Genomic DNA, 25,802 nt, shown 5'->3' with positions numbered 1-25,802 from the left:
AAACTGCAAAAATGGTCTAAGATTAGTACAACTAGAAAATCACTCTGATGGTCAAGATTAGTAGAACTAGAAAATCACACTGATGGTCAAGATTAGTACAACTAGAAAATCACACTGAAGGTTAAATCATAGTAAAGGATAAAAATAAATCAGAGTAAAGGATGGACATACTTCTTTCAATAGTTGTGGCAATTATCGCTCCTGTCATTCCTTTTGTTGGGAATTTTAATTCCACATCACTATTAAGGAGGAAGTGAGTCATTTCAAATTCCACATCTTGTACTTCATCCTTGGACACTTTGATGTAAACACTATAATGACAAGAAAGACAATTTTCAGTAGGATCAGGAGGTGAGAATGATGGAGAAAAAATTTGATGAGTATTGTAAAAACCTTTTCATGTCATCATGTTGCCCTGCAGCTTCAACATCATGAGGTGGACCATCATTGTTGTTAACAATGATAACAATCTTTTCTTTCTAAAAGAGAATATGTGAAGGTAAATATTTGAATGTAAATATTCGATTTAATGATGAGGTCTAAAAGTGTTCAATTCATACCATTGCAAGAGCATGAAGTGCTGCTGGAGTAAAGTTTGGAGCATCAGTTGGAAAATCATTCAATATTAGTAGACCAAACCTTTAGAAAAACAAGAGAAAATAAAACCAAAATCAGTCAATAATTTGCAAGGTTGTTAACTTAAGATATTGTGTAACTTACCTTCCATCATTGCTTATTTTTGCAATTGCTTCAGCATATAACTTGTTCTGTTCATTGGAAATTTCTCCACGAGAAATTCTACTATACGTCACATTCTTCAATACATTGTCTCCATGCAAGGGAAAGCTATAGCAACAACAACAAAAACATCATTAAGTATATATGAAAATCTTAACCTAAACAAACCAAAAATCAGAAACAAAGTTAGCCACATATAGCACCTCTTTGCTGTAACAAGCATTTTGTCTGGCCTAAGACTACATGCTCTTGAGAAATCAAGGTACATGACTTTCTCTTTCGCTCCATCTTCCTCTGGGAGCTGCAACACAGCCAAAAAAATGGAAATACAATTGTAAAAGACTGAATATGAGATGTATATATAGTGAAGATTATGCAGTACACATGTCTATTGCAGTACAAACAAATTTCCAAGAGATTACTATGTCAACCTAAAATCAAGGGGAATGAATGGAAACACAATCACATTCATTGACTTCTAACGGATCACACTTAATTGGCTGATTTTCTTCATTTAAACTCTTTCTATGCTAAGCATGCAGATAAGCACTGGAAACAATGGTCTAAAATTTTTCAATTTTTCCTTTTTTTATTATATATTTTTGGTTTATACATAATTAGCTCTAAGAGAAATCATATAAATAAAGACATATTAAATAATAATCACAATTACATATAAGAAGGTAAATTAATTTTCCTTATTTTGAATATTACTAAAGACACGCAAGAAGTCCTGGACAGATAAGGAAAGCTAGCTTCTTGGCCAAAGGAAAGCTAGGTTAGGAACAAAGAAACCAGAAACACAACCAGGGAGGGAACAGACCAACCCTAAATGGTTATCTTGACATCTTAATATAAGAACCATGGACCGAGTCACTTACTTGGCTAATAACACAGAATCGGTGACACAGATCTGTCCTTGTCCTTGCCAACTTCTCATGGCCAGATATAAGGGTTACATCGTTTTTCTTGATTCCCCCTGCCATAAGGTAACAAAACTAATTACAACACAAGCTAATAGTTCTAAAACTAAATAGCTCTAATATATCAAAGAAGATCGGTATAATTTGACTGATTCAAAATGAACTTTCAATGGTCATATATATGGTGATTCTGGAGCAGAGCATATTTATTATTTAGGCTGTAATTATTTTCAAATAGTTAAAGATGCATTCTGAAACCATATTCTTAATTAACAGCGCAAAAGCCTACTTAAGATAACTACATTCTTGTTACTGTTGAATAAAATCTATGGCACTAAGTATGCATATTTGTGTTCTCAGAATGCTCATTATATCATGCACTTCAGGCTGACATGGTTGATATCAATACAAACTAATATATCAATCTGTTGTTTTTACAATCTTAATAGATGAGCATATTGTCTCTCCCTAGCCTCCTAGGTGACCAAGAGTTCTGTAACTTATTGGAATAGTTTCATGTATTGCATGATCACACAAGTATATATGTTTAATTCTTACTAGTGTCGCTTTATTTCTGAGACAGGAGATGGACATGTTTAACTTACCACCAAGCCGAGTATCAACCATTTCCAAGTAAGTCTTAATTTTTCCTGCAGCCATGGCTTTATCTGCAAAATAACAGAAGACGAATAATCTGATGACCGAACTCAATAAACCAAAGACAATAAACCGATAAAGAATAGGCATCAACAATCTAAGAAAACTCTAAACTATATATTCACAAGTTTATGTTTGAAGTTTTTCATTGTCACCACCTAAAATTCCTTCAGTTTCTACAAATAACCGGTATGCTCCCCGAAAAAGAAAACAGGGGGAAGTTGAGAACTTGAAATGCAGCCATACAGAAATGATACAACCAGAGTTTGGAAGCTAGCAAGGCATACACACCAACCCCTAACACCTTTATAGACATTATCAATAAAACACAAAGTTCATGCATTTCACTTTTCATGTATCCATGAGACCAGTGTATTCAAATCGCTCAAGTGAACTTTCTTATCCATACTTTTTGCAATCTTGTATCGCTAGAACAATAGTTTCTATGAAATGCTGATTTGAACTGCTGAGTTGTTGCATGTGTTGAAGCAAAGTGAATTTCACACTGAACATGTTGGTAACAGAGTAACAGTCGATTATATTCATACATGAGCATATCATGTCCCCCCTAGTCTGGCCTCCTGGGTGACTTAAGTGTGCTTCAAAATAGATTCAGAAATCTTGCCTTTTGGGCAGAAGGGAATTCTCTTATGTTGGGCTACCATATTTGATTTCAGGCATTAGGCTTTACATCTTACATGTGCTAGACTGCTGACGTAGGTGTTACTTTTTAAAAAAAATAGGCCTCACAGATCTTAAGAAACTCAAATCTCACTACAAGAAAAGTAGTCTACCACAACATCACAATAACAACATGCTCTAAATGTTCGTTGTTACTTACAGCATTCGACAACGAGCAAATAATGTGCGTTGTAGTAAACCATTTAACACCACACGCGTCATTTGCACGTTGTTAATTTGGTTATCAACAACCTACTTTGCGTGTTGTTATCTGCAAGTTGTCAATTAAGTTATCAACAAGCAGGTGTGCACGTTGTTGAAAATTTCAGAATGAAAACGCTGTCAAAACTTTGAGAGAAAAAAAAAAATTGGTGAGGGGAGCTGTTCGTTTTTTTCTAAATTTTAGGAGAAATTTGAAATTTGGTTGACCTAGCTTTTACAAAGCCACTAAACGCCCTAGTCGAAGCCAAAAGCTCGTCTCCCGCCACCAAAAGCTCTCGCCTCAGTCGACGGTGACCTTCATAATGTTCGACGGAGTCGGAGCCACCTAGTCGTTTCAGACTTCAAGCAGTCCTTCCCTCCCGCCATCAACTCGTCTCCAGGTACCAATCGCTCTTCATTCTCAGTTTTCAATTTCAAATTCTCTCAAAAGCTCAGATCTCTCTCTCTCTCTCTCTCACTCGCAGCGTCTCTCAGCTCAGCTCGGCTTCTCTGTCTTTGGTTCCCAAGAAGATCAGCTCCCTTCGATTCCTGCAATGCTTCTCCGATTCTGATTACAGGTACTTTTTTTGACTTATTGTTCGTTCATGGCAGTGTTTGGTTCGAAAATTTTCGGAAATTCCACATAGCCATATACTCAATTGAATGGGCAATTGAGTATATGGCTATATGGAATTGAATGGGCAATTGAGTATATGGCTATGTGGAATTGAATGGGCTTCTCTTATTGTATCTGCAATTGATTAAGAAAGTTTAGTTAGCTGCAATCTATGACTAGTTTTCTGCATTTTGAGAAAATAGGTAGAGTAGAATAGCATGGAATTTTGACATTTATAGTTCTGCAAATTGTTTAGTTTCGAAAATATATGAGGCAAATTGGAATAGGCTAAGTTTAGTGTGAGAATTTGCCGCATAATGTTGGGCTTGGAGCGACCAGGCAAGTAGATTTTTCAATTTCTTAGCCTAAAATTTCAGAACATACTGCATCATCATGCTACTATTTAGCCAAAATCTGCATCATCTTGTTGGGCTTGGACAATGTGGTTAGTCAAATGTGCTTTATATTTAATAATTTCAGTATACAGGGATCCTGAACTGGTGAAAAGAATTGGTGCTGCAACTGCTCTTGAAGTCCGAGCTACGGGCATTCCTTATGCATTTGCTCCATGCATTGCGGTGAATAATACACTCCTATACATTTTAAGTTTCTTCTTTATATGGCTAAAGATGTCATATGGTTGCTTTATAGTTTTCTTATTTGTTGCTTCACTTGTAACTTCAAATTTAGGTATGTAGAGATCCACGATGGGGTCGCTGTTATGAAAGCTACAGCGAGGATCACAAAATTGTGCAAGCAATGACAGAAATTATTCCAGGTTTACAGGGAGATATTCCTGCTAATTCTCGGAAAGGAGTTCCATATGTTGGCGGAAAGTATGAATTTTATAAAAATAGAATTCTTTCTTTGTGTTTTATGTTTTCATTTTGTTTCTTCATATGTTATTTTTTTTTTGTTGGCATATTGTTGATATAAATTAGCATCGTTCCTGATTCATTAGCTTCGTCTTTTTGATTCTTGAGAAAGATAATCTGGTAGAGATATGTATAGTATATTCATAGTTGTAGATTCAATACAGATTTCTTTGGTGGAGTTGATGCTGTTGTTAAGTATGTCTTGGAAGGCCATGATCGGGGTGTTAATTGGGCCTCATTCTATCCTACTCTCCCTCTGATTGTGTCTGGAGCTGATGATCGACAAGTGAAACTTTGGCGAATGAATGGTATGCCTTTCTAAGTCGCTTTTGTGTTGTTTTAGTTTGGTATCTCCAGAGGAATAAACATTTGTTTTAAGCACACAGTATAATATACACATCCAAAATGGTTCTAACAATAAAAGATGTCGTGCTGCCTGCATGTGGTTCTTGTTTCCTAGTGCAAAAGTAGGTAAGAATACATGAGCAAAGTGTTGATGGTGACAGAGGCTTGCTCAGGTTGAAGCAAAGCTTGAAGCTCTTTTAAAGGCCACTCAGGAGGTACAAATCTGCTCTTGAAACTTGAATGCATTATTACTCTTCGGATTCTGAAACAAAACACAGAAACTGCCAATTATCTTCTTGCTTCCTTCAGGTTTTGTTTCGTGGCGATTTGGTTTTGTGTAGAGTGAGCATGATGATTTGAACTATCTGCGTTTTAGTGAAGTAGTGTAGTCTTTTGGTTACTTGGGGACTGAAAGCTTACTAGAGACGATGTTGATGGTAGTGGGTGGATAACATGAGTGGTGGCTTATGCTTTACTAGAGTCTCGAATGTGAAGATAAAATTTCAGTTTCCTTTCTTTTCAAATTGTTCTCATCAGAAGGACATGGTAGTTGTTTTGGAATAGATCTATTCCAAAACTTGTTATAGAAGAAAAAACATGTTTGAAACAGACAATTGCAAAGAGTTATCGAGGATTCAATCTCGTATAGAATCAAACTCAGAGTCACAGACAATTGCAATTGTTTTGGTACCTCCAAATGATTAGTTACCAAAAGCTAAAAAAAATATTCCATATGAAAAAGCACTTTTCCATAACAAAGAAAAGCACTTTTCACATAATCTGCCCATTCAAAATTCCTGAAATTTTACTCACAGCACATGAGTAAAACTGTAAAAGCACTTTTTTTTTTCTGCTTTGGCCAGAAGCACTTTTGTCTGTCTCAATTATTTTGGCAAATAAGGAATATACAATAAACGAGTGGCCTTGTTTGGTCTGCTGTGTCGTAGGTCTATATATAGCAGTGTTACAGGCCCAGAACTTACACCTCCATCTCTGAGAACCCTTGACCTCACATCTTCTTCTTCTTCTTCATCTTCAACCTCAAAGCACCAAACTTTACGCATTTCAGGTAAAAGCACCAGCTGGGTTCTCTGGGTTTCTCTCACTTTCTTTATAGAAGAAAAAACAAGAATCAAACTCTTATCATGGATGTGAAAAAAGAGTTCTTACGATGTTATATCTGAAAGTTAATAATCAATATAGTTGCCTCGTCTAGCTACTTAGTGTATAAAACTCCCTGAATATTTGGAGTTTGTACCAAGTATGATTTAATAAAAATTAATGAATGTGGAAGAAATCGAAACAAGATGTGAGAAGACAAATATAAACAGCTAGGAGTTAAAGTCTTCGAGAAGTTTTAACATGGATTCCAGTGCCACCATGTAAATCCAATAGTTTTTTCATTGTTGGTCAGAATGCAAATCCAATGTTGTTAGAAAACCCAGTCCTTCAATTCTTCGAATTTGAAATGCCGGCTGTAGCCTGCCTGCTTCTGTAATTGCACATAATTGCAAAGGGTTTGGTGGCCACCGGCCTGTTTTCCGACTTCAAGACAAGGATCTTATGTTGGTCATCGATATGGTATCTCACCAACAGCTTTTCATGATCATTTCAGTAGTGACAATGGACATATTCAAGTTTTTTACTCGTTTTAAGTTTTCCTTCTCGTTTCGGTCTTCCTAGCCTTCGTCTTATCCTCTCTCAATTTGTATGGGCATGGGAAAGAAAATTTTGAAAATGGATGATCAAACATAGTTTGTATGCTGTTCTTTTGTATAAGGTTTCCTTGATTTACAAGGTATAGGATTTGCTTTCTTAATTTCATTAATATATAGAGAAAATGCATTAAAAACCCCCTATTAGACTGTTGTCTCTTTTAGACTTAAACATGCATCATTCATGACGTTGCCATTGCCTATAAGAAGTTGGCTGATCGAGGAGGCTAAGGCCGATCATGCATGCATATGATTCCTTTGACAGACCTTGATCCCCGGTACGATCAAGTTCTGAAGTCGGATTTTGATTGAGGATCATCGATCTACCTGACCAAAGTGCATGTGCTTCTATGCACAGTGAAGGGATCGATAGCATGTAATTTCAGTTTTGGAATAGATCTATTCCAAAACTTGTTTTTCATTGTCAAGTGACTCAAGTCCTTGAAATTCAGTTTCTATAAAATGACTAGTTCCCCAGAAAATGAAAAGGGGGGAAATAGAGAATTTGAAATACAGCCATATAGAAAATGATAGAGCCCCAGAAATTAGGAAGAAAAGAAAAGCCCCTAGCTAACCCCTCTAAATTTCATGCCTTTCACCTTTCCGTCAACTAAATGTCTCTGTTCTTTAGGAAAACCATCGAAATCTGAGATTCTAGCTTGCAAACAAATATATTTTAACCAATGAACAACAGCATACCAAATATATAACTCCATATATGCATATAAGAAGTGTTTAGTTGCAGACAAATGGGGAGAAAGAATAAGATTTTTGGTTTAGCTTCAGGGGAAGCAAGAAATAATTAAAAAGAGGCACCTGGCCTGTTTGTTTACCTATAGCTAGCTATTATTTCTTTTCTTTTCTTTTGTAAGGAAGGAAGGAACTTGATGGAGTTCGTTGAAATTAACAGTATGAACATACAATAAGCTAATCATTCAAAACAATTCATGTTGAAGAAAAGAGTCATTTCAAACCAATTTCATAGAAATATAGCTCATTAACCAAAATATAAACTGGACCAAAACAGAGTAGGAGATGGAATACCAGAGAGAATAGAAACCTTGAGCTGAAAGCCTCAAACACACAGAAACACAATATGGTTCAAGAGAGAGTTTGATGATATTGATATGTATTTGAGTTATTGATGCAGGTACGTACGTCCTTGTGCGCATGCTTATATTTCCCCTGCATATATTCTTGTCTTTAGGGCTTGTACAATTGTCTTCATGTACCACCATGCAGTTTGTCCTACCTAGCAACCTGCAGGAGTCACTGTGCTCCATGTATTTATATTTATATAATAGGTTTGAGTTTGTATATAACATACTAGTCTGTGCAATTTTGTCCTAAACCATTTCAGTGTATTGAAGCACAGAACTGGGCATTGGTCCTGGAGGAGAGAGATGACTGAGCATTTCAGTGTCAGCAGCTTTTGTTGGTGGACTCAGCACAGGATTAGGTTCTTGTCCTTAATTAGTTCTCTGTGTTTTTTCCTCTAAGCTTTCTCTTAATGCATTTAACTTGTAACTTAATTATAAACTTCTAGACCTGAGAAATTGTCTCAATTGTTTCTTCATCAATTTAACCTCTTAAGTCCTCTTGCCAAGGTTAATTAATTGTCATATAAATTACACCTGAGTATTGGCTAAAGTAACTGGAGTTATCATCATCACTTCAATCTCTTTTCTCTTACTGTAATAGCTCAACATATCACCTTCTCTGAACTCCAAGTTTGTCTCTGAACTCCAATTTCGTAAGCCCAAAACGTAGAAAAAAAGTTGTGAAAACCCCTCTTTTCACCCATTTTCTCCCAAACTACAGATCCTTTTATAGCCAAAGTAAATAACACTGCACATCTGAACAAACATCTAGCACAAAGCGGTCATTTGCATAAGAATTCAATATTAGTGTTGCACACCTTAACAAGTGCAATCAAAATTTTGTCCATTCACCTAAGCAAATCAAAAATAAATAGACAAGTAAAACCGCTATATTGTTTCAACCAAAAGAAAAAAAACTGTTATATTGTTTCAGATACAAACTGACGAATGTCTTTGGTTGCCAACTGATCCAAAAAGGACCATAACAAATCAAAATGCCATCTTCAAAAATTGGCAGAATTGTTCAGACCAGAATATGCCAAGAACCAAAGGAGCAAGCCAATCAGGGTTTTTTTTAATATCCCAGCTGATCATGCACTCTAGTCCTCATCAAGATCCTCTACACAAGACTTCACCTCCTCTATAACAATGCTACGCCTTAAACCATGAAACTACCCACGATGGTGGATTTTGAAACTATAATGTTGAGCTGCACCACTAAAGAAAAGTTTTTTTTTTTTTTAAATGTCAATGAATACATTATATGCTTCACTGTGCAATAGGTTATACATAGTAATTGTACCCAGTATCATCATAAGCAAACAATACATTATTTTCCCATGTGGGATGTATATATTCTCAACACGCCCCCGCACGTGTGGCGAATTTTCAAGCCATACACGTGGACAACTTTGGGTGACGTGGAGCTCGTGTGGCCGTTAGGCATGCACACGTGGGTAACCCGCTTTGATACCATGATAAAGTAATCTGGGGTTCACATCCAAAACCAATTGGCAATTGATGGAGTGGCCCAAACCCTTATAAACCCATAGGCAAGGTCCCATTTTTCCCATGTGGGATGTATATATTCTCAACATTACCAACTATAAGTAATTAACCTGGAAATCAACTCGAATTGGAGATTCCTTTTAGGACTAATTTCAGTTTACCCCCCTGAGGTTAGGGGTCGTCATCATGTTAGTCCCTCTAGTTTCAATTTAATCATGTTAGTCCCTGTACTCTCAAATTTAATCAACCGTGTCCAATTTTTGGACTTCCGTCCAAATTGGACGTTAAATCAGTCCAAATTGGTCGTTTTAGAGGCTAAATTACTCTCTAGCCCTTATTCCATTTTCCCTCCAACTTCTCGTTTCCCCAAAATCATCGAGTGCCTCAATCTAATAATACCTATTGACCCTAGCACAGTCTCCCATTTCAGATCTAAAACAAAAAAAATCTGGATTAGTTTCGATGAAACCCATTCTAAACCAACAACCAGTCTCTTAGGCAAAACGAAGAGTGAGGGATCAAAACCCAGAATAGAACCCGATACCCAGAATTTAATCCTAATTCCGGAATTGAGAACTCGAAACGCATTATTGAGGTGGAATGGCAGATGATGAATGGATACCGCGCAATGAAAGCGAAGGAGATGAGCTTCCTATTTATAGTGAGTATTCGTTTTTAAGGCTAATCGTTTGTTTATGAGCCTAATCGATTGGGTTTTGTTATGATAGTTAGGGTTTCGAATCGGGGTTTTGGTTTAGGGTTTCTATATTCTATTTTGGGGTTTCTACCTACAACACAAATTGGGGGTTTCGAATCAGGGTTTTGGTTTAGGGTTTCTATATTCTATTTTGGGGTTTCTACCTACAACACAAATTGGGGGTTTCGAATCGGGGTTTTGGTTTAGGGTTTCTATATTCTATTTTGGGGTTTCTACCTATAGCACAAATTGGGGGTTTCAAATCGGGGTTTTGGTTTAGGGTTTCTAGCTACTGCCAAATTGGGGGTTTCGAAACTTAAGAAGAAGTGATTTTAAACTGAAAACTGTGGTTGGGTTGTGATAATTTATTGTAGGATTTTATATTTTTGTCTGTTTGTGTTTATGGTTTAGAGAAAGTGATGAATATAGTATTGAAGTAGGATGAAGAAAGTTGTTGGGGAGGTGAGTTGGGGCTTTTAATACTGTTCTTGTGGACCTAGCATATAGTAAAGAATGGTGCTGCTGCAGTCCTGCTATTAGTGTTTTCTGCTGTGGACCTAGCATGCTTTGTTTCTTGTGGTATTGACTTGATAAAGCTCTGTTGACTTGATAAAGCTCTGTTTTTGTTTTTTTAATTTGCAGATGACCCAGATTACTTTACTGTTAAAATGTATCATGGAGGATTTATTAGGGATAACCAGTATATAGGGGGAAAGATAGCCTACTACGACCATGTCGACAAGGATAAAATTTCACTTGTGGAAGTTGATTGCATGGTAAGGGGGTTGAATGAAGACTATGGTGGTTCAAGGATAAATTATTGGTACAAGATTGGAAATGGTGATGATGCTTTAACCAAGCTGAGTACTGATTTTGATGCTATTACGATGTGTTGCTGTGTTCCACAAATTAGGCTGGTTATCATATATTTGGATCACTTAGAGCTCAAGGGTGAATATGATGAGGAAGAAGATGATTTTTTCATGTATGGTGAAGATGACTATCATAACTTTGCTTTCAGCCAGGCCGGTTCTAGTGGGGTGATTATTGAAGAGCTACCAGATTCACCTAGAAAGAAACCAAGTGTGGTGATAAAAGAGCTAGCTGATTCACCTAGGAAGGAAATCGCAAATAGACCAACAAAAAAGACCACTGGGATTGTCATCAAGGAGTTGGAATGGCATGATGTAGTCCCTACTCAAGCTAGCTCAGCCCAAGTACATGATCCGAAAGACAAAGGGAAGCAAAAACTTGTGGATGAAGAGCCCGATCTGGTAGAAAAAGAGAAGCACAGATTTCTGGATAATCTTATGGATGTTGAAGTGAGTTGCATGGATTTAAGGAAGACCAGAAGTAGGGTACCTAATGATGCAGACCAAGATGATGAAGCATGTACAGATGATGAGGACTTGTGGTTTGAGAACAGTTCAGAGGATGATGATTATGATCCACAGTTTGACAAGGAAGACTATGATGACTATGGTGTAGATGATGAGGACTGGTTGGCTGGCATGGAGTGTGAGTTTAATAATATGGGGCAGTGGATTGGAGGAGGGAGTAAAGGAAATTGTGCAAGTATGGAGAGTGACATCCTTTTTCAGGTCGAGGATAATGAAGCAATGCATGGAGCTGTTGACAGTGATGAGGAAGTAATTGGGAATGAGGCAAACTCTGATGGAGAGGGAGATGGAGAGGCATTCCCTGAATTCAATCCGAAAACCGATATGCATGACCCTCAGTTTAGTTTAGGAATGAAGTTTGCAACAGCTAAAATTTTGAGAGCAGCCATAAGAGAGAGAGCAATACAAAAAGGGTGGGAAACTGTTTTTGTCAAAAGTGATAGGCTTAGAGTGAGGGTGATTTGCAAAGCAGAGAACTGCCCTTTTGAGCTTTATGCATCTAAGATGCAACATGAGGACACTCTCATGGTGAAGACCTACAATCCAGAGCACACTTGTGCTAGGGTGTATGAAAACAGTATGATTCGGACACCATACTTGACAGAAAAGTTTGCAGAGCAGATTAAGCTTAACCCAAATTGGGCAACAGGTAAACTTCCTTCATTCATCTAATTTATTTTCCAATTATAAGGTTATAATTGAGGAACTAATTTATATTGTTTGCTAACCCTTTTTTTTTTGCATTTCATATTCGACAGATTCACTTGCTCAAAGTATGTCAGCTAGTTTGAAGACACGAGTTTCAGTTCAGCAAGCTTATAGAGCAAAAAAAGGGGCCTTACAGCTTCTAGAAGCATCTATTAGAGAGCAATTTGCACGAATAAGGGATTATGGAGAGGAGCTTAAGAAAGTTGACCCAAACACCACAATTGATCTGAAGTGTGACTTTGACAATCCAGAGCAGTTACCTGTGTTCAAGAGACTTTATATATGTTTAGGAGCATTGAAGATGGGTTTTAGAGCTGGATGTAGGCCAGTCCTTGGGCTTGATGGGTGCCATTTAAAGAGCTGCTACGGTGGACAGTTATTGACAACTGTGGGATTGGATGCAAATAACACAACATGGGTTTTGGCTTATGCTATGGTGGAGATGGAAAGTAAGGACAGTTGGGAGTGGTTTCTGGAACTGTTAGTGAAGGACTTGAACATAAGGGATGAGGGAGCTGGGTGGACCTTTATAAGTGATAAGCAAAAGGGATTGTTACCTGCTTTTGAAGAGATCGTACCTCTTGCAGACCTAAGATTTTGTGTTAGGCACTTGTGGACAAATTTCAATAAGTTATTCCCTGGTAAGGTGATGAAGGACCAACTTTGGGCATGTGCAAAGGCAACCGCAGCGAACTATTTCACCAAGGAAATGATCCTCTTAAAGCAACTTGATCCCGGAGCATATGATTGGCTAACAAATAATCAATCACTGCCCTTTTAACTATTGTTTTTTGGACTTGACAAGCTGAGGACTAATGTGATATATCTGCCTTGTTTGTAGATCCTAGAAGGGCAGCCAAGCATTGGAGCAGGTCACACTTCAACACACACTTGAAGTGTGACATCCTTTTAAACAATTTGTGTGAAAGCTTTAATGGTTTTATCGTACCAGCTAGAGCAAAGCCGATTGTGACATGTTTTGAAGAGATAAGGGTTAACCTGATGAAAAGGATCCATTTGAGGAGGGATAAGATGCTCAGGTATGAAGATACAATCTGCCCCAAACCTAGGGAGATACTAGAGAAAAACAAGGTTAAGGCAGCAACCGATTGCATTCCTAGTGGATCAGGTGGACCAGAAATTGAGGTTGAAAGCTTTGGAGGAAGCAAGCATGTGGTGAACCTGCAAGCAAGAACCTGTGCATGTAGGAGGTGGGATTTAACTGGCATCCCATGTAAACATGCAATTTCAGCAGCAAATTTCATGAGACATGCCCCCGAAGACTATGTGGACCAATGTTACATGAAGAAGACCTACATGGCCATTTATAACAATACAATAAAGCCTATTAATGGTATGGATCTATGGTCAACAAGTGGTGAACCCCCAATCCTTCCCCCACAGTACTCAAGGCAGCCAGGGAGGCCAAGGACAAAGAGGATGAAGGATGCATCTGAGAGGGCAGAAGCTGGTGGTATCAAGCTTGGCAAGGTTCAGAGGTCTCTCAAGTGTGGAAAATGTGGTCAAGTTGGACACAACCAAAAGACTTGTCATAGACACTTGCCAGCCAAGAATAAGACCTCAGGAAACCAAAATAAAAAGAGGAAGTTAGATGCATCAATTTCTGAAACTCAGGTATGAACTTTCAACCTTGTTGCATTGTGTTTTGACTTGTGTTTTACAACTGACTCCGTACTAATTTCATGTATTTATATGTTGCAGTCCAATACTCAGAGAAAGAGACCTAAAACGAAGAATGAGTTGAGGCATAAGGTAAAGATAAGGGCAGAAAAACTGAAGGTAATAAAGTTCAACAGTTTTTGGTTTTGGGTGTTGCATTTATGTCCATTTTGTTTGTGTGTTGGTCTGAAGATGTCCCTTACATGAATAATGAGCGTTTTTGGTTTTTTTTTTTCTTTCAATTTGGTGTCTCGTATTGTAGAAAAAGAGAGATGAACAAAAGGCAGCAGCAGTAAAAGGATCAAATGCTTCAGGCAAGCCAAAATGTAGACCTCCAAAGGCTTCAGCAACTTCTGCCCCAGCTCCAGCAAATGCTAAAGCTCCTCCTGCTACAACAAGGTCTAACCCTCCAGCCAAGCCATCATCATCTTCTAAGCAAGCAGCTCCGACTAGGTCCTCTAGCAGAATCAGAGATAATGCAAAGGATGGGAAAAAGTAGATTATGGTACTCTATTAGGTATAATTAGCATGCCCTAAACTTTATCGTATTAGGTTTATGTTGCAATCTTTTGCGCAACCTTGTTGCTATGTCACTTGGTTGCTAGCTCTAATTTTTTGAAAAGATGATTAGAGCTAAAACCCATTGCAAATTTGTTTTTGTTAGTTTTTATGGATGTAATGTTCTAATATTCATCCATTGGGATGCTAATGCTAAAGACAATGTGTGCTCTTATTCTTCAATGAAATATCTAGTTCCTTGAACCATTTATTTCAATTCACTTTATATATGCCCAGATTTGTTAATGCTAATGCTAAAGACAATGTGTGCCCAGATTTGTGTGATAACCCTTAAAAATGCTCCAAATTAGTTGTTGTTTTTATAGACTTATTTTAACTTTGGTGTACATAGGTTGAAGACACAATTTTCAGATTTTTGGAGCCATATTGTGCGAAAATGACCCTTTTACCCCCAAAAGGGGGCCCACTGGACTGATTTAACGTCCAATTTGGACGGAAGTCCAAAAATTGGACACGGTTGATTAAATTTGAGAGTACAGGGACTAACATGATTAAATTGAAACTAGAGGGACTAACATGATGACGACCCCTAACCTCAGGGGGGTAAACTGAAATTAGTCCTTCCTTTATATACTAGTTTTCTAGTAATTATCTTTACAATTCCTAAGCAGCCAGTTAGTGTTCCTAACAATGTTAGTGAGGACCTTCTGATCTTAATTAAATAAGTACGCAATAACATCCCTATGTCTCAGAGTTTGCATCCTCAACCTAGAACGCTTTCCATGTTGCAGAATCTGAAACTTTAATTAGGATTAACTGCAAGGAACCCACAATGTTTAAGATACGTTTTAGAAACTAATCGAATCCACCATTAACCTAAACCTCCTGCAGCTTTAGGAACACACTTTTGACAGGAGAGGGTCCTAAAATACTAAAGAGTAGTGCTAGGGATCCCAAAACTTTGTACCAAAATTACTTACCAAATGACATGGCACATGCCATATCATCCATTTAAATGTTGACATGCCATATTTTTTTTTTTAAGAATTAAGAAAACTTATATTAAATAAAAGTTACAATTAAACAAAATACCAAATTAATTTAGAAAATGAATAGATGGAGTTGTTATAGCAATCTGGCTCTCTGCAACCTTAATACCCAGATCAAAATATATATTAGAAAAAAAAAAAAAAAAAAAACAATTCCCACATGAAAGATTATAACTGGGTCTTTGATGTTTGAGTTTTGAATCGATCTCTGCGAGCTTTCTTAATGTCTTTCTTTATTTCTTTCTTACCTAAAGCTTTTGCAGGTTAATGAGGCTTTGAAACCATGGTTTATTCCGGTCGTCATTGGATAAATAGAACTGAGCAAGGATGAGATCAACTAGCTTGTCCATAAATTGAGAATGCTGATGGATAATAGACTTCAAATAAAGAATTGGATAAGAATCAATATTGGTCTCTCTATCTGTTTTATTCTTCATCATTTTCCCCATTTAAGCAAGATGAAGCCAATTAACGAATAACATTGGCTGCTCTTCACGAGAAGCAGTGTAATTATATTTGTAATTGCTTTGATTTTTGTAAAACATTAGGGTTTTGATAATATACAAAATATTTTCTCAAAAACATTCTGTTTTTAAATTGAAAATAAATAAATCCATGTCATTGAAATTTATGGAATGATATTGATGAAGTGTTGTATGCCACATCATTTGGTACTCAATTTTGGTATAAATATTTGGTGTCTCAAGCATTTTCCAATGGGGCCGTGACCACTTATCCAATTTCAGCTTAAAAATTGCCCACTTACTCCACTAAGAGTTTTTTAAACCCCATTTACCCAATCTAACATCTACTGATAGTTTTGCTCCTATTAATTAACTCTCTCCTCTCAGACTCTCTCTCTCTCTCTCTCTCTCACGGATCTGGATCGAAAAATTCCGGTTGTTCTCTCTCTCTCTCTCTCACGGATCTGGATAGATAATTTCCGGTTGTTAGAGAGAACTTCAGTTATGTTCTCGGTGTCAATCTGTGCTCGGCGTCGTTCTGTGCTCGGCATTGCGATTCAAGTCCAAGTCAGTTCAGCAACTCGACCAAGAACCTGGAATAGGAGGAAGTCGCCGCTTTCTATTCTCGGCTTCGTTATCGCTGACTCGGTCTGGATAGGAGGAAGGACCTAGAATTAGAGAGGACGACAAGAACGACAAGAGTTAGGACCTGGAATTGGAGGCATGATCATGTTGAGGTTCACGGGGCTCCGATCATGTTGAGGTTCACGGGCTTCCGGTGACAAGTGAGGGGGAGGTTTCACTTGGACGGCGAAGAGAGTAGCATTTTTGGTCTGTAGCCGGAGACTTGTCGCCGGAGTTGATGAAATTACATTCTCCACTGCTTTTTTTTTGTTCTGCGTTTTCGCTTGTTCTGTAGCCCGATTCTGCATTTTTTTTTGTCCGAGTCCCAATTACATTCTCCACTGCCATTCTCTATCTCTCTCTCTCTCTCTCTCTCTTTGAGGCGGAGTTCAATATGGGATGTTGCTAGTAGTGATTGTTTTGTTTATTATGATTTGGTTGGGCAATAATACGATTATTGGGGGGCGAAAAAACAATTATTGGAAGGCAACAATAAGATTATTAGGGGATATTAATAAGATTATTGGGGGGCAAAAAAACGATTATTGGAAGGCAATAATAAAATTATTGGGGGCAAATAAAAGATTATTGAGGGGCAATAATATGGTTACTAGGTATTATTATGGGGCAATAAATTCAGACGCCGGAATCCGGGATTCCGGTGACTGGTCTTCGGAGTCCGGCAAGGTCTCCGATGACTTCTCTCACTAAGTGACAAAGAAGGAGAGGGCAAAATTGTACCAAAAAGAAATAAAAAGAAAAGAAAAAAAAAACTTAATTAGGTATTAGGGAAATGATCTCTTAGAGTGTTTGGGTAAGTGGGCCAATCGAGAAATTTTTGAATGCTCCCGTCACTCCACGTGGCATATGTGACGGACCACTATGATTGGTCCACGTCATTTCTTATTTTTTCTCTGTTAAAACATTCACAACGACATTATCTCTATTCAAAAAACAAATGGAAAGATTACTTTCAAAAAAAAAAAAAACAAATGAAAAGAACGAATAAAGTTTCGAATTGAGATCCAATTGGGAATGATCCATGCAGGCTAGGTGGAAGAGAATTGGGATTTGGCCCTTTTAAAAATGGATGAATACCAAGAACCTTGTCCTTTCAATTGAGAGAGTGAAGAGAATGGTAGACTTGCTTCTCTGGCTTATGTTAGGAGGAATCGGATTGAAAAAACAAAAATGAATTGGAAACATCCAACAGAAGGTGGGAGAGAATTGGGCTTTTGGTCGTTATGAAATTCCCAATGAATAATCCCAGTGGAATACATCCAATATTCAAACTACAGCCAAGCAATAAGCTCGAACTGTATGAGATTAAATGTTTTTCGAAAAGAATTATATGAGCTCAGATCAATGGATGAAACTTAATTTTGGGAAGGAGAAATTCAAGAACAATCCAGCTTTGTATAATTGCTAAAGCTTCTTTGAATCTCCCAATTTCTCTAGCGAAGTTGAAAATTCCAGCTTTGCATATAGTCAGAATGGAAGAACTTTCAGATCTTGTTCTTAATTCCAATAATGTGAAGTGTGTTCTTGGTTGACGGCGTTAGGTTTCAAGTTCCAACAGAAAAAGAAAATACAATCAACAATGATGTGGACCAATTAGAGTGGTCCATCACATATGCCACGTGAAGTGACGGGAGCACTCAAAAATTTCTCCAATATTTTAGAGTGTTTGGGTAAGTGGGGGTTAATTAACCCCAAAACTGAGTAAATGATCATTTTCCTATTTTCCAATACTAAATAGAATCAAATATTTGAATAGTAACAAATTTTTTTTACCTTTTTACTTGAAAATCAAGTGTTTCGGGCCTTTTGGCCCCATCTATCCAAAAAAAAGAAAAAAAGAAAATCAAGTACACACGTGGTTTGAAATGGATACACGTATTGGTTTTCTTGAAAAGTTAAAACTACACCCAACGTCGTCGTTTTTGGAGCTCGAAAAGCCAAATAAACCTCCAGCTTTGCTTCAGAGTAGCCAAAACCGCTGCTAAACCCCACAAGCTTGAGAATTGAGAATTGAGAGGGACCATGTTTCGGAGCCGAGTGATTGCGTTGTTTGTGAAGAACAATAGCAAGGCTCTCTACAATGTGAGGGCATCTAGGGTTTCCAATGAGGAGGCTACCTACCGCCTATTCTCTACTGGGCTCACAAGGAAATGCTTGCAAAGCTCCCCATCTTTCTCCAAGGTTGCTTCTTTATTTTTTGTGTCATCAATTCAAACAAAATTTGAAATCTTTAGTCTCATTTCCATCAGTAGAGTTTAGTTTTCTTCGCAAAATCGAGGATTTTGAGATTGAATGGATTTGGGAGACATAGTCAAGTTTTCTAGTCTTGTTGTGTACATATTGAAAGCTACACAAGTGATTTTGTAGTTGGGATGATGTGATTATTGCCTCAGTGAAGTTAAAACAGACAAATCATAGCATGTAGTGGATATAATTTTGGTGGTTGAGTGAGTATCATGTCTTGGGATTGACAACCCTTGGAGGCCTGGATTGCAGTTTGCTGCTAGCTTAGTGCTGAATTCTACTGACTCAGGCTGCTGCTTTTGTTATATAAAGCATAGGAGCCTCCAATTGCAGAAATGGGTTATATATTAGTGTCTCCAGAAACTATGCTTGTTCACCAATCATATATCATGAAACGAATCTTCTTTGAATTTTTATTTTTTTTTAGAGTTTAACTATCAGTTTCCTATGATGCATGCATTGGACCAAAGACTAGTTCTTGGAGTTTCATTTTTCAGTGAATATTCAAGGACGAAATTTGTGTTGCTCAGTTATTTTATTTATTTATTTTTTTGGTAAAAATAAAGTGGAAATTCTTGTACCATTTTCAGGGTAACTATGTACCATCTATAAGGAATATGTCCACTGTGGCTTCTGTAGGCATCAAAGATACGGAGGGATTGAAGTTTCTTGTAAACGGAGGACCTCGTGCTCAGAAAATGATTGGCATTTGGCTTTTCGGCTCCGCTGCATGGGTGTTTAGCATGGTGATACTTGGAGGTGCTACACGACTAACCCGATCTGGTCTTTCAATGACTGATTGGAAATTTACTGGGGGGCTTCCGCCTCTCTCCGATGAAGACTGGTTGATTGAGTTCCAAAAGTACAAGCAATCCCCTGAATATAAGCGGTTAGAGCAAACAACGCTGTTCCATTATTTTAGCAATAATTTAGCTTTAAAGTCAATGCCCTTTCAGGTTTTGTAGCTCGTAGTGCTACAGTAAACTTGGCTGTAAACTGGAAATTGGGTCAAAACCCTTCTAGAATTTAGCTTAGTTTGCTGGCAGAGAGGCATTTCATTTCTGGTTGGCTTGGGCTTTGAAGGACTATATTAGTGATAATGTTAGTGTTTATGTAGTAGTAGTAGTTTCTGTTATATAGTTTATATGGTTGACCAACTATATAGTGGATGTTACTAAGTTGCCTTTTATAGTAGTTGAAGTGGTTTGAGAACTTTTCTTGATAATTTGCAGTGTAAATAAAGGGATGAGTATTGAAGACTTCAAATTTATCTACTGGATGGAATATGGACATCGTATGTGGGGAAGGGCATTGGGTATTATGTTCGCTTTGCCATTCTCATATTTTCTTCGTAAGGGGTATATTACCTTACAACTTGGACTGAGACTTTCTACTCTTCTTGCCCTTGGTGCTGGGCAGGGTCTAATTGGTTGGTGGATGGTTAAAAGTGGTTTAGAGGTTAGATATCATTTCTTTGTGCTTCGTTCATTGAAATATATTACAGTTTATGGCCCTTTAAAATACTTTTGTTTCCGCAGGAGCCAGCATCTGAGTATGCTCAGCCAAGAGTAAGCCCTTACCGATTAGCAGCTCACCTTACTTCAGCCTTTGCTATATACTGTGGCCTTTTGTGGACTGGTCTTTCTGTTGTCATGCCTGAACCACCTGCTGAATCTGTAGCCTGGGTTCATGGTGCTGCAAAAGTGAAGAGACTTGCTCTTCCTGTAAGCTTACTGGTTGGGATCACTGCTATCTCAGGAGCATTTGTTGCCGGGAATGATGCTGTATGTAATTCTTGTTTGTTTCTTGACTTTCATAGCGTTCTAAATGAGTAATTTGTTTTTTTTTTTTTTGTCCTCCCTTTCTGAGGAATAGATTATAAGTTAAACTTATATAGTTACGCTTATATGTCGAATCCTAGGGACATGCTTATAATACTTTTCCCAAGATGGGGGACAGATGGATCCCAGAGGATGTTTTTGACATGAAGCCACTAATCCGGAACTTCTTTGAGAATACATCTACTGTGCAGGTATGACCAATGATTGTATTTTATTTTAGCAAAAAGGAGATTGACATTGGTTTGTGGTTGCGTCAATGGTTCCTGTTATGATATTGAAACACTAAGATACTATGACTATGACATAAAACATAAAGAAGTGAACAATTGAGAGAAGGTATTGTTGAAGCTTTTCCAAAAGAAAAAACAGAAAACTGTTGATTCATTAGTTTTCCTCAAATTACATTTGCACAGATAATTTGCTAGGTCAAGGTATTATCATATTGAACCCATTGAGGTGTAATTGCAATAACAGCACTTACACTATCTTCTCTGAGCTCATAGTGTAATTTCATTGGAATAAATCTAATACAGTATAGCATTTGTGAAGATAGGGATATCATTGCTCCAAAGTCCACACTATCTTTATTTTCCTGTTTTATAATTGGTTGGAAATTTCAAGTATCAAGTCTGAGTATGATAAATTGTTTTTTTGAATTTTGATTGTAGCTTGACCATCGTATCCTTGCAACTGCAACTTTATTTTCAATTGTCGCTTTGTGGTGGTCAACAAGGAAGTTTGACATACACCCGGCAGTTCGATCGTTGATTGGAACTACTGTTGGCATGGCTGGCCTTCAGGTATAATATAGTTTTCATTATTTGTTCGTTCTCTTCTTGTGGCTAGAATATGGTTCTCCTTTGCATTTTATATCATTGTCAAGATCAGTTGGTTTACATATTCCTTGTATACAGTATACTATAGTAAAGGAATAAGATGTGTACTTTCTATTGTCATTGCAGGTCACACTGGGGATTTCTACACTTCTGTCGTATGTGCCTGTTGAGCTTGGCACCGCACATCAAGCTGGGGCATTGACTCTCTTCACACTTATGATCCTTCTCAATCACATCGTGAGGAAGCCATCACCATCCCTTCTTAAATCTCTACCTCAAGTAGCAAAGACAATATAAATGACAACATTATACAATTTTCAATTTTTGTAACAAGCACTACACATTTTAATTGTAAGAAATAAAATATTTAATTATTAATAAGTTCTTCTATTATAGATAAATTGCCAGATTGAAAGCTGGACATGAGTTTTGGAAATGTGGATAAATATGTAGCTCTGTTGCTTGTACTAGGGCTTCTATGTACCATATCCTATTGTCATATCAATTCCTCTTCTGTTGAATACACGGAAACCTTTCTCATCGTTATTTTCAAGTGGAAACAGTATCGAAATGGAAACAGTAGTAGAAACAGGTCACTTTTCTTGAGCTACAACTCTATTGAAATGCAATGTCTGGCTCATACTGGTAATATAACCATTACAAGGTAGTCGACAGCTCGAACATTTTGGTCTACCTTACGTCATTACTACAACCAGTATGAGGTAATTCCCCAGTGAATGCCGTGTTCTTCATTTCATATATTTCTCATTATAAGGCACTTTCTCTTTTGCAGTTTTCATTGGTAAAGATGATTAGTTTTACTTATAATCTTCTTTTTATGGGGTTCCATGTTAGTCTTTAGTGTTTACGGATGCTTATGGTTCTTGTATTGTCTGGTATGAGTAATTGTATATTGTATGGTATTTTGTTGTTCAAAGCAATCCAGAGGTTAAATGAACTGTTATCAGAAACAAGGGACTCAGGGTTTATGTGCATATATAGATGGTCTGCTGTATTGGCTCCTCTTACTAGTCATTCAGATTTTAGTATCAGAAACACTAGATCTCCATAAACACGGAATGCCTTTCAGTCATTGCAACTTGCAATTGACTTTACTTATACTGTCTTATTGGACTTGCAATTGGCTTTGCAAAAGTAACAGGTACTGATTTGATTTTTCTCGCTTCATTTCTCCAAGTGACATGCCTTCTAAAAAGAAAAAATTTGGTGTCAGCAATATAAATAGAAAAATTCTTGGGAAAATATTCTATTTAATGGCTAGAATCTGGATCTTGGACATTCCTTTTTACAAGGTACTTGCACTTACATGGAAGTTTCTTTCTTGACAGAGGGAAGATTTATTTATAATTTCAGCAATGGGAGGTTTCAGGGGAGCAGTGAAAGGAGTTCTGCCCTACAACATTGCTAACAAATTATGTTCAGCCTTCTGAGAACTCGGAGAAATTCAGGTTTTATTTCTAATCTTCTTCAGGTTCATGTACAATATCTATCTATTTTATCTCAGTCATGTGAAGAACTGTTGATATACTAAAAGATTCTGTTTCCAAACATATAGGTTCACTTATTGGGAAACAATGCTCTGTCTGTGTCTGCATATGTATGTTGAGACTGGATGGGGAGTAGATATAGTATAGCCTCATTAAAATTAAGAAGAAATTCATAATAAGGAAGATGTAGAGTGCCTATCTACCACATTTTAGATTCTAACAACAATGCTGTATATAGGGGTGAAAGAATGATAGGAAATCATTAGGATGAGGCCCAGTATATTTTATGCCTTTTTGTCATAGCATCTGTTTTTTAATGTTTATTGCTATGGTTGACTACCAATTCTTTTAACTTTCAGTAAATATCCAAACAGACACTTTGTTAGGCCCAATGTTGTATACAAGAAGTGAATCAGAGAAAAAAATTGTTAGCCATTTCCAGGGTAACTATAAACCCACCGATAAGGAATTTGTCCAACTGTCGCTTCTGTAGGCAACAAAATAAGGAGGGATTTAAAATTCTTGTAAGTGGAGGAACTCATGCTCAAAAAATGGTCTGGCATTTGGCTTTTTGGCTCACATGGTGATACTTGGTACTGTTGCAGGCTAACACATTATGGGATTTAGATGACTGTCTAAAAATGTACTGGAGGGCTCCTTCCTCTCTTGGATGAGAACTGGTTGCTTGAGAAGTTCAAGCAGTCCCTGAATATAAGCGGTTAATGTAAAATGCAAAGAACTTTGTTTTTTAAGAATTTTGCAGCTCGTAGTGATGCGGCAAGGTTTGTAAATTTGAATTCACATATTTGAAATCACAAAATTCTTGCAGACAATTGGCTTATGTTTTGATTATAGATGCATTCTTTTTTTAGTTGGTTATAATGCTCATTGAATTTGAAGGACTATATAAGGAATGATAATCTTAGTGTTTATGTATCTATGAAGCTTTTCTGTTTTCTGTTACACAGTTTATAAGGTTGACTTGCTCTATAATTGATGCCATACTTTGTGGCTTCTTGTGGGAGTTGAAGTAATTTTAGGTCTTTATGGTGTTTCCTGGTTCTTGGTCTTCCTTGCAGTTCAAATACTAAATACAAGGATGAGTATTGAAGATTTCAGAGTTTATTATGTTTGCTTTGCCATTCTCATATTTTCTTCGCTAGGGTCTATTAACTTACAACTTAGACTGAGACTGTACACTTCTCGCCCATTATGCTTGTTTCACTTTAAATTGAACTTTATTAGAAACTAGCCAACACTTAAAATTCTTATACTAACAAGGATCATTTCACAGCATTAGTTGGGGAAGAAAGAACCCCTTGTTTCTCCATTTCCACATATACCAACAAACAAATATAGACAAAGCATTTCATTGCAATACCATTTCTTCTGATGCTTTTCAGATCAAGGTTAAATGGCAATGTTTTTTTTTTTGAAAGAAGGACGTCAGACTTTATTATAGCACTCAAAGGAGATTAACGAGTACAATGCATGGCCACACATTCCCTAACAGCCAGAGGAATGGTACCTACCCAAGAAACATCTAACCTAGAATATAAAGCTAATTTAGCAAGTTTATCTGCTGCAACATTTGATTCCCTATAAATGTGGGCAAAGTAAGCCCCTGGCAGAGTGCAAGGAGTCTACAATGTCATCCACCAGACGACCAAGAAGTGACAGATTGCCACTCTGATCTTTGGTAGCCTGAACCAAAGTCAAGCAATCGGATTCGAAGATAATCGGAGTCAACTGATGGGTAACAGCCAATTGACATGCCCATCTGCTGGCTCTCATCTCGACCTCCTCAGCAGATGAAACCTCACTCACATACCGACACCCACCAGCCACCACTTCACCTTCCGAATCGCGAAAAATGACTCCCATCCCACCATTCTTGGCACTGCAGTTGAAAGCCCCGTCAATGTTGGCTTTAATCCAACCCACTGATGGAGGCGTCCAAGGCCTCTGAACTCGGAGCCTAGGGGAAGAAGAAGGTTTCTGTAAAGCTTGAAATGTGAGGAACTGAGCTTGAAGCTGAAAAAATAATTGAGAAGAAGACAAAAACTTTCCATTCCAAAGAAGGTTAAATGGCAATGTTTGAAATTACTTCAACCACTAGAGGTAGCAAGCAAGCATTGATCAACGATATTGCCAGTGGGATTAGTACCATGTGCTAGAACAATTAGTTGGGACTTTATAATAGACTACTAAATCACCAGTATCATTTTGAACAATCCTGGTAAACATTACTCTATTCATATCCGCAACCCTCTCAGAAGAGAATTAGATCATCCTCCCATTTAGATCAAATGCCCCCTACTCTGATGGAACTCAAGTACAATCTCATTTTTCATGAGTAAATCATTTATCTTCAAAGTTTCTTTTCATCATCTTGAAGAGAGGATTCTGTAGAAGGGAGAGTAATAGAGGAAGTACTTTTCTGGGGAGAATTCTTGTTCCATCTTTTTCCCCCATCACAAATACTCAAAATAGCATCATTACAACAAGTTTATATAAGCATTTCAAGAAAATTTAGAACATGACGCTCTCTCTTCTACATTATTCTGACAGTAAAGGAGCAACGCCCCCTCTGACTATTTAAAGTTAGAAAATCATAACAGTACTACAGTAATAACTGATCAAACTTATAAATCAAAACATCATAATCGATAAACTTATTCGGGAGAAACTCAAGAGTGCTAATTTGGTTTAGTTCTCCAACAGATTCATCCTTGTGGCTTTTATTAGGATATTTTTTTTTATCTTTTATTGTCACATTCATGTACGTAATTTATGTAATTTTTCTGTTGATTGACCAATGAAGTATATTCTAATTATTATTCTTGACAGG

At 37.3% G+C, this 25,802-nt stretch overlaps 2 protein-coding genes and 1 long non-coding RNA gene across 3 annotated transcripts; 2 read left to right on the top strand and 1 right to left on the bottom strand.

The window, feature by feature from the left end:
- The first annotated feature begins 3,381 nt into the window (after nt 1-3,381).
- On the top strand, nt 3,382-4,645 carry LOC133741264 (uncharacterized). Its single transcript, XR_009861765.1, has 4 exons — nt 3,382-3,601; nt 3,686-3,778; nt 4,304-4,394; nt 4,507-4,645. It is a non-coding gene; the product is annotated as an uncharacterized LOC133741264 (long non-coding RNA).
- A 13,830-nt stretch (nt 4,646-18,475) lies between these two features.
- LOC133741186 (cytochrome c oxidase assembly protein COX15-like) lies at nt 18,476-21,983 on the top strand. The gene is made up of 7 exons (XM_062169122.1): nt 18,476-18,703; nt 19,357-19,655; nt 19,999-20,224; nt 20,305-20,550; nt 20,688-20,798; nt 21,276-21,407; nt 21,570-21,983. Exons 1-7 carry the CDS (start codon nt 18,545-18,547, stop codon nt 21,738-21,740), a joined length of 1,344 nt encoding a protein of 447 aa, XP_062025106.1. The 5' UTR covers nt 18,476-18,544; the 3' UTR covers nt 21,741-21,983.
- Nucleotides 21,984-24,550: 2,567 nt separating this feature from the next.
- LOC133737379 (uncharacterized) lies at nt 24,551-25,121 on the bottom strand. Its single transcript, XM_062164946.1, has 2 exons — nt 25,059-25,121; nt 24,551-24,985 (listed from the first exon to the last, which is right to left on the bottom strand). The coding sequence occupies exons 1-2, from the start codon at nt 25,119-25,121 to the stop codon at nt 24,551-24,553; spliced, it is 498 nt and encodes a 165-aa protein (XP_062020930.1).
- Nucleotides 25,122-25,802: the final 681 nt, after the last annotated feature.

This window comes from Rosa rugosa, chromosome 3 (genome assembly GCF_958449725.1).
Source record: "Rosa rugosa chromosome 3, drRosRugo1.1, whole genome shotgun sequence".
In the NCBI taxonomy this organism is placed as follows: domain Eukaryota; kingdom Viridiplantae; phylum Streptophyta; class Magnoliopsida; order Rosales; family Rosaceae; genus Rosa; species Rosa rugosa.
The sequence above is the reverse complement of the archived record's forward strand: the minus strand, read 5'-3'. Positions and strand labels throughout refer to the sequence as shown.

Bases quoted from the DNA above. Each gene is read 5' to 3' on its own strand.
- LOC133741186 (XM_062169122.1), top strand. From the start codon at position 18,545: ATGTTTCGGAGCCGAGTGATTGCGTTGTTTGTGAAGAACAATAGCAAG. The intron at 19,656-19,998 runs GTTAGAGCAAAC...GATAATTTGCAG, and splicing joins CAATCCCCTGAATATAAGCG to TGTAAATAAAGGGATGAGTA. The intron at 21,408-21,569 runs GTATAATATAGT...TTGTCATTGCAG, and splicing joins TTGGCATGGCTGGCCTTCAG to GTCACACTGGGGATTTCTAC.
- LOC133737379 (XM_062164946.1), bottom strand. From the start codon at position 25,121: ATGGTACTAATCCCACTGGCAATATCGTTGATCAATGCTTGCTTGCTA. The intron at 24,986-25,058 runs GTAATTTCAAAC...TTATTTTTTCAG, and splicing joins TGCTACCTCTAGTGGTTGAA to CTTCAAGCTCAGTTCCTCAC.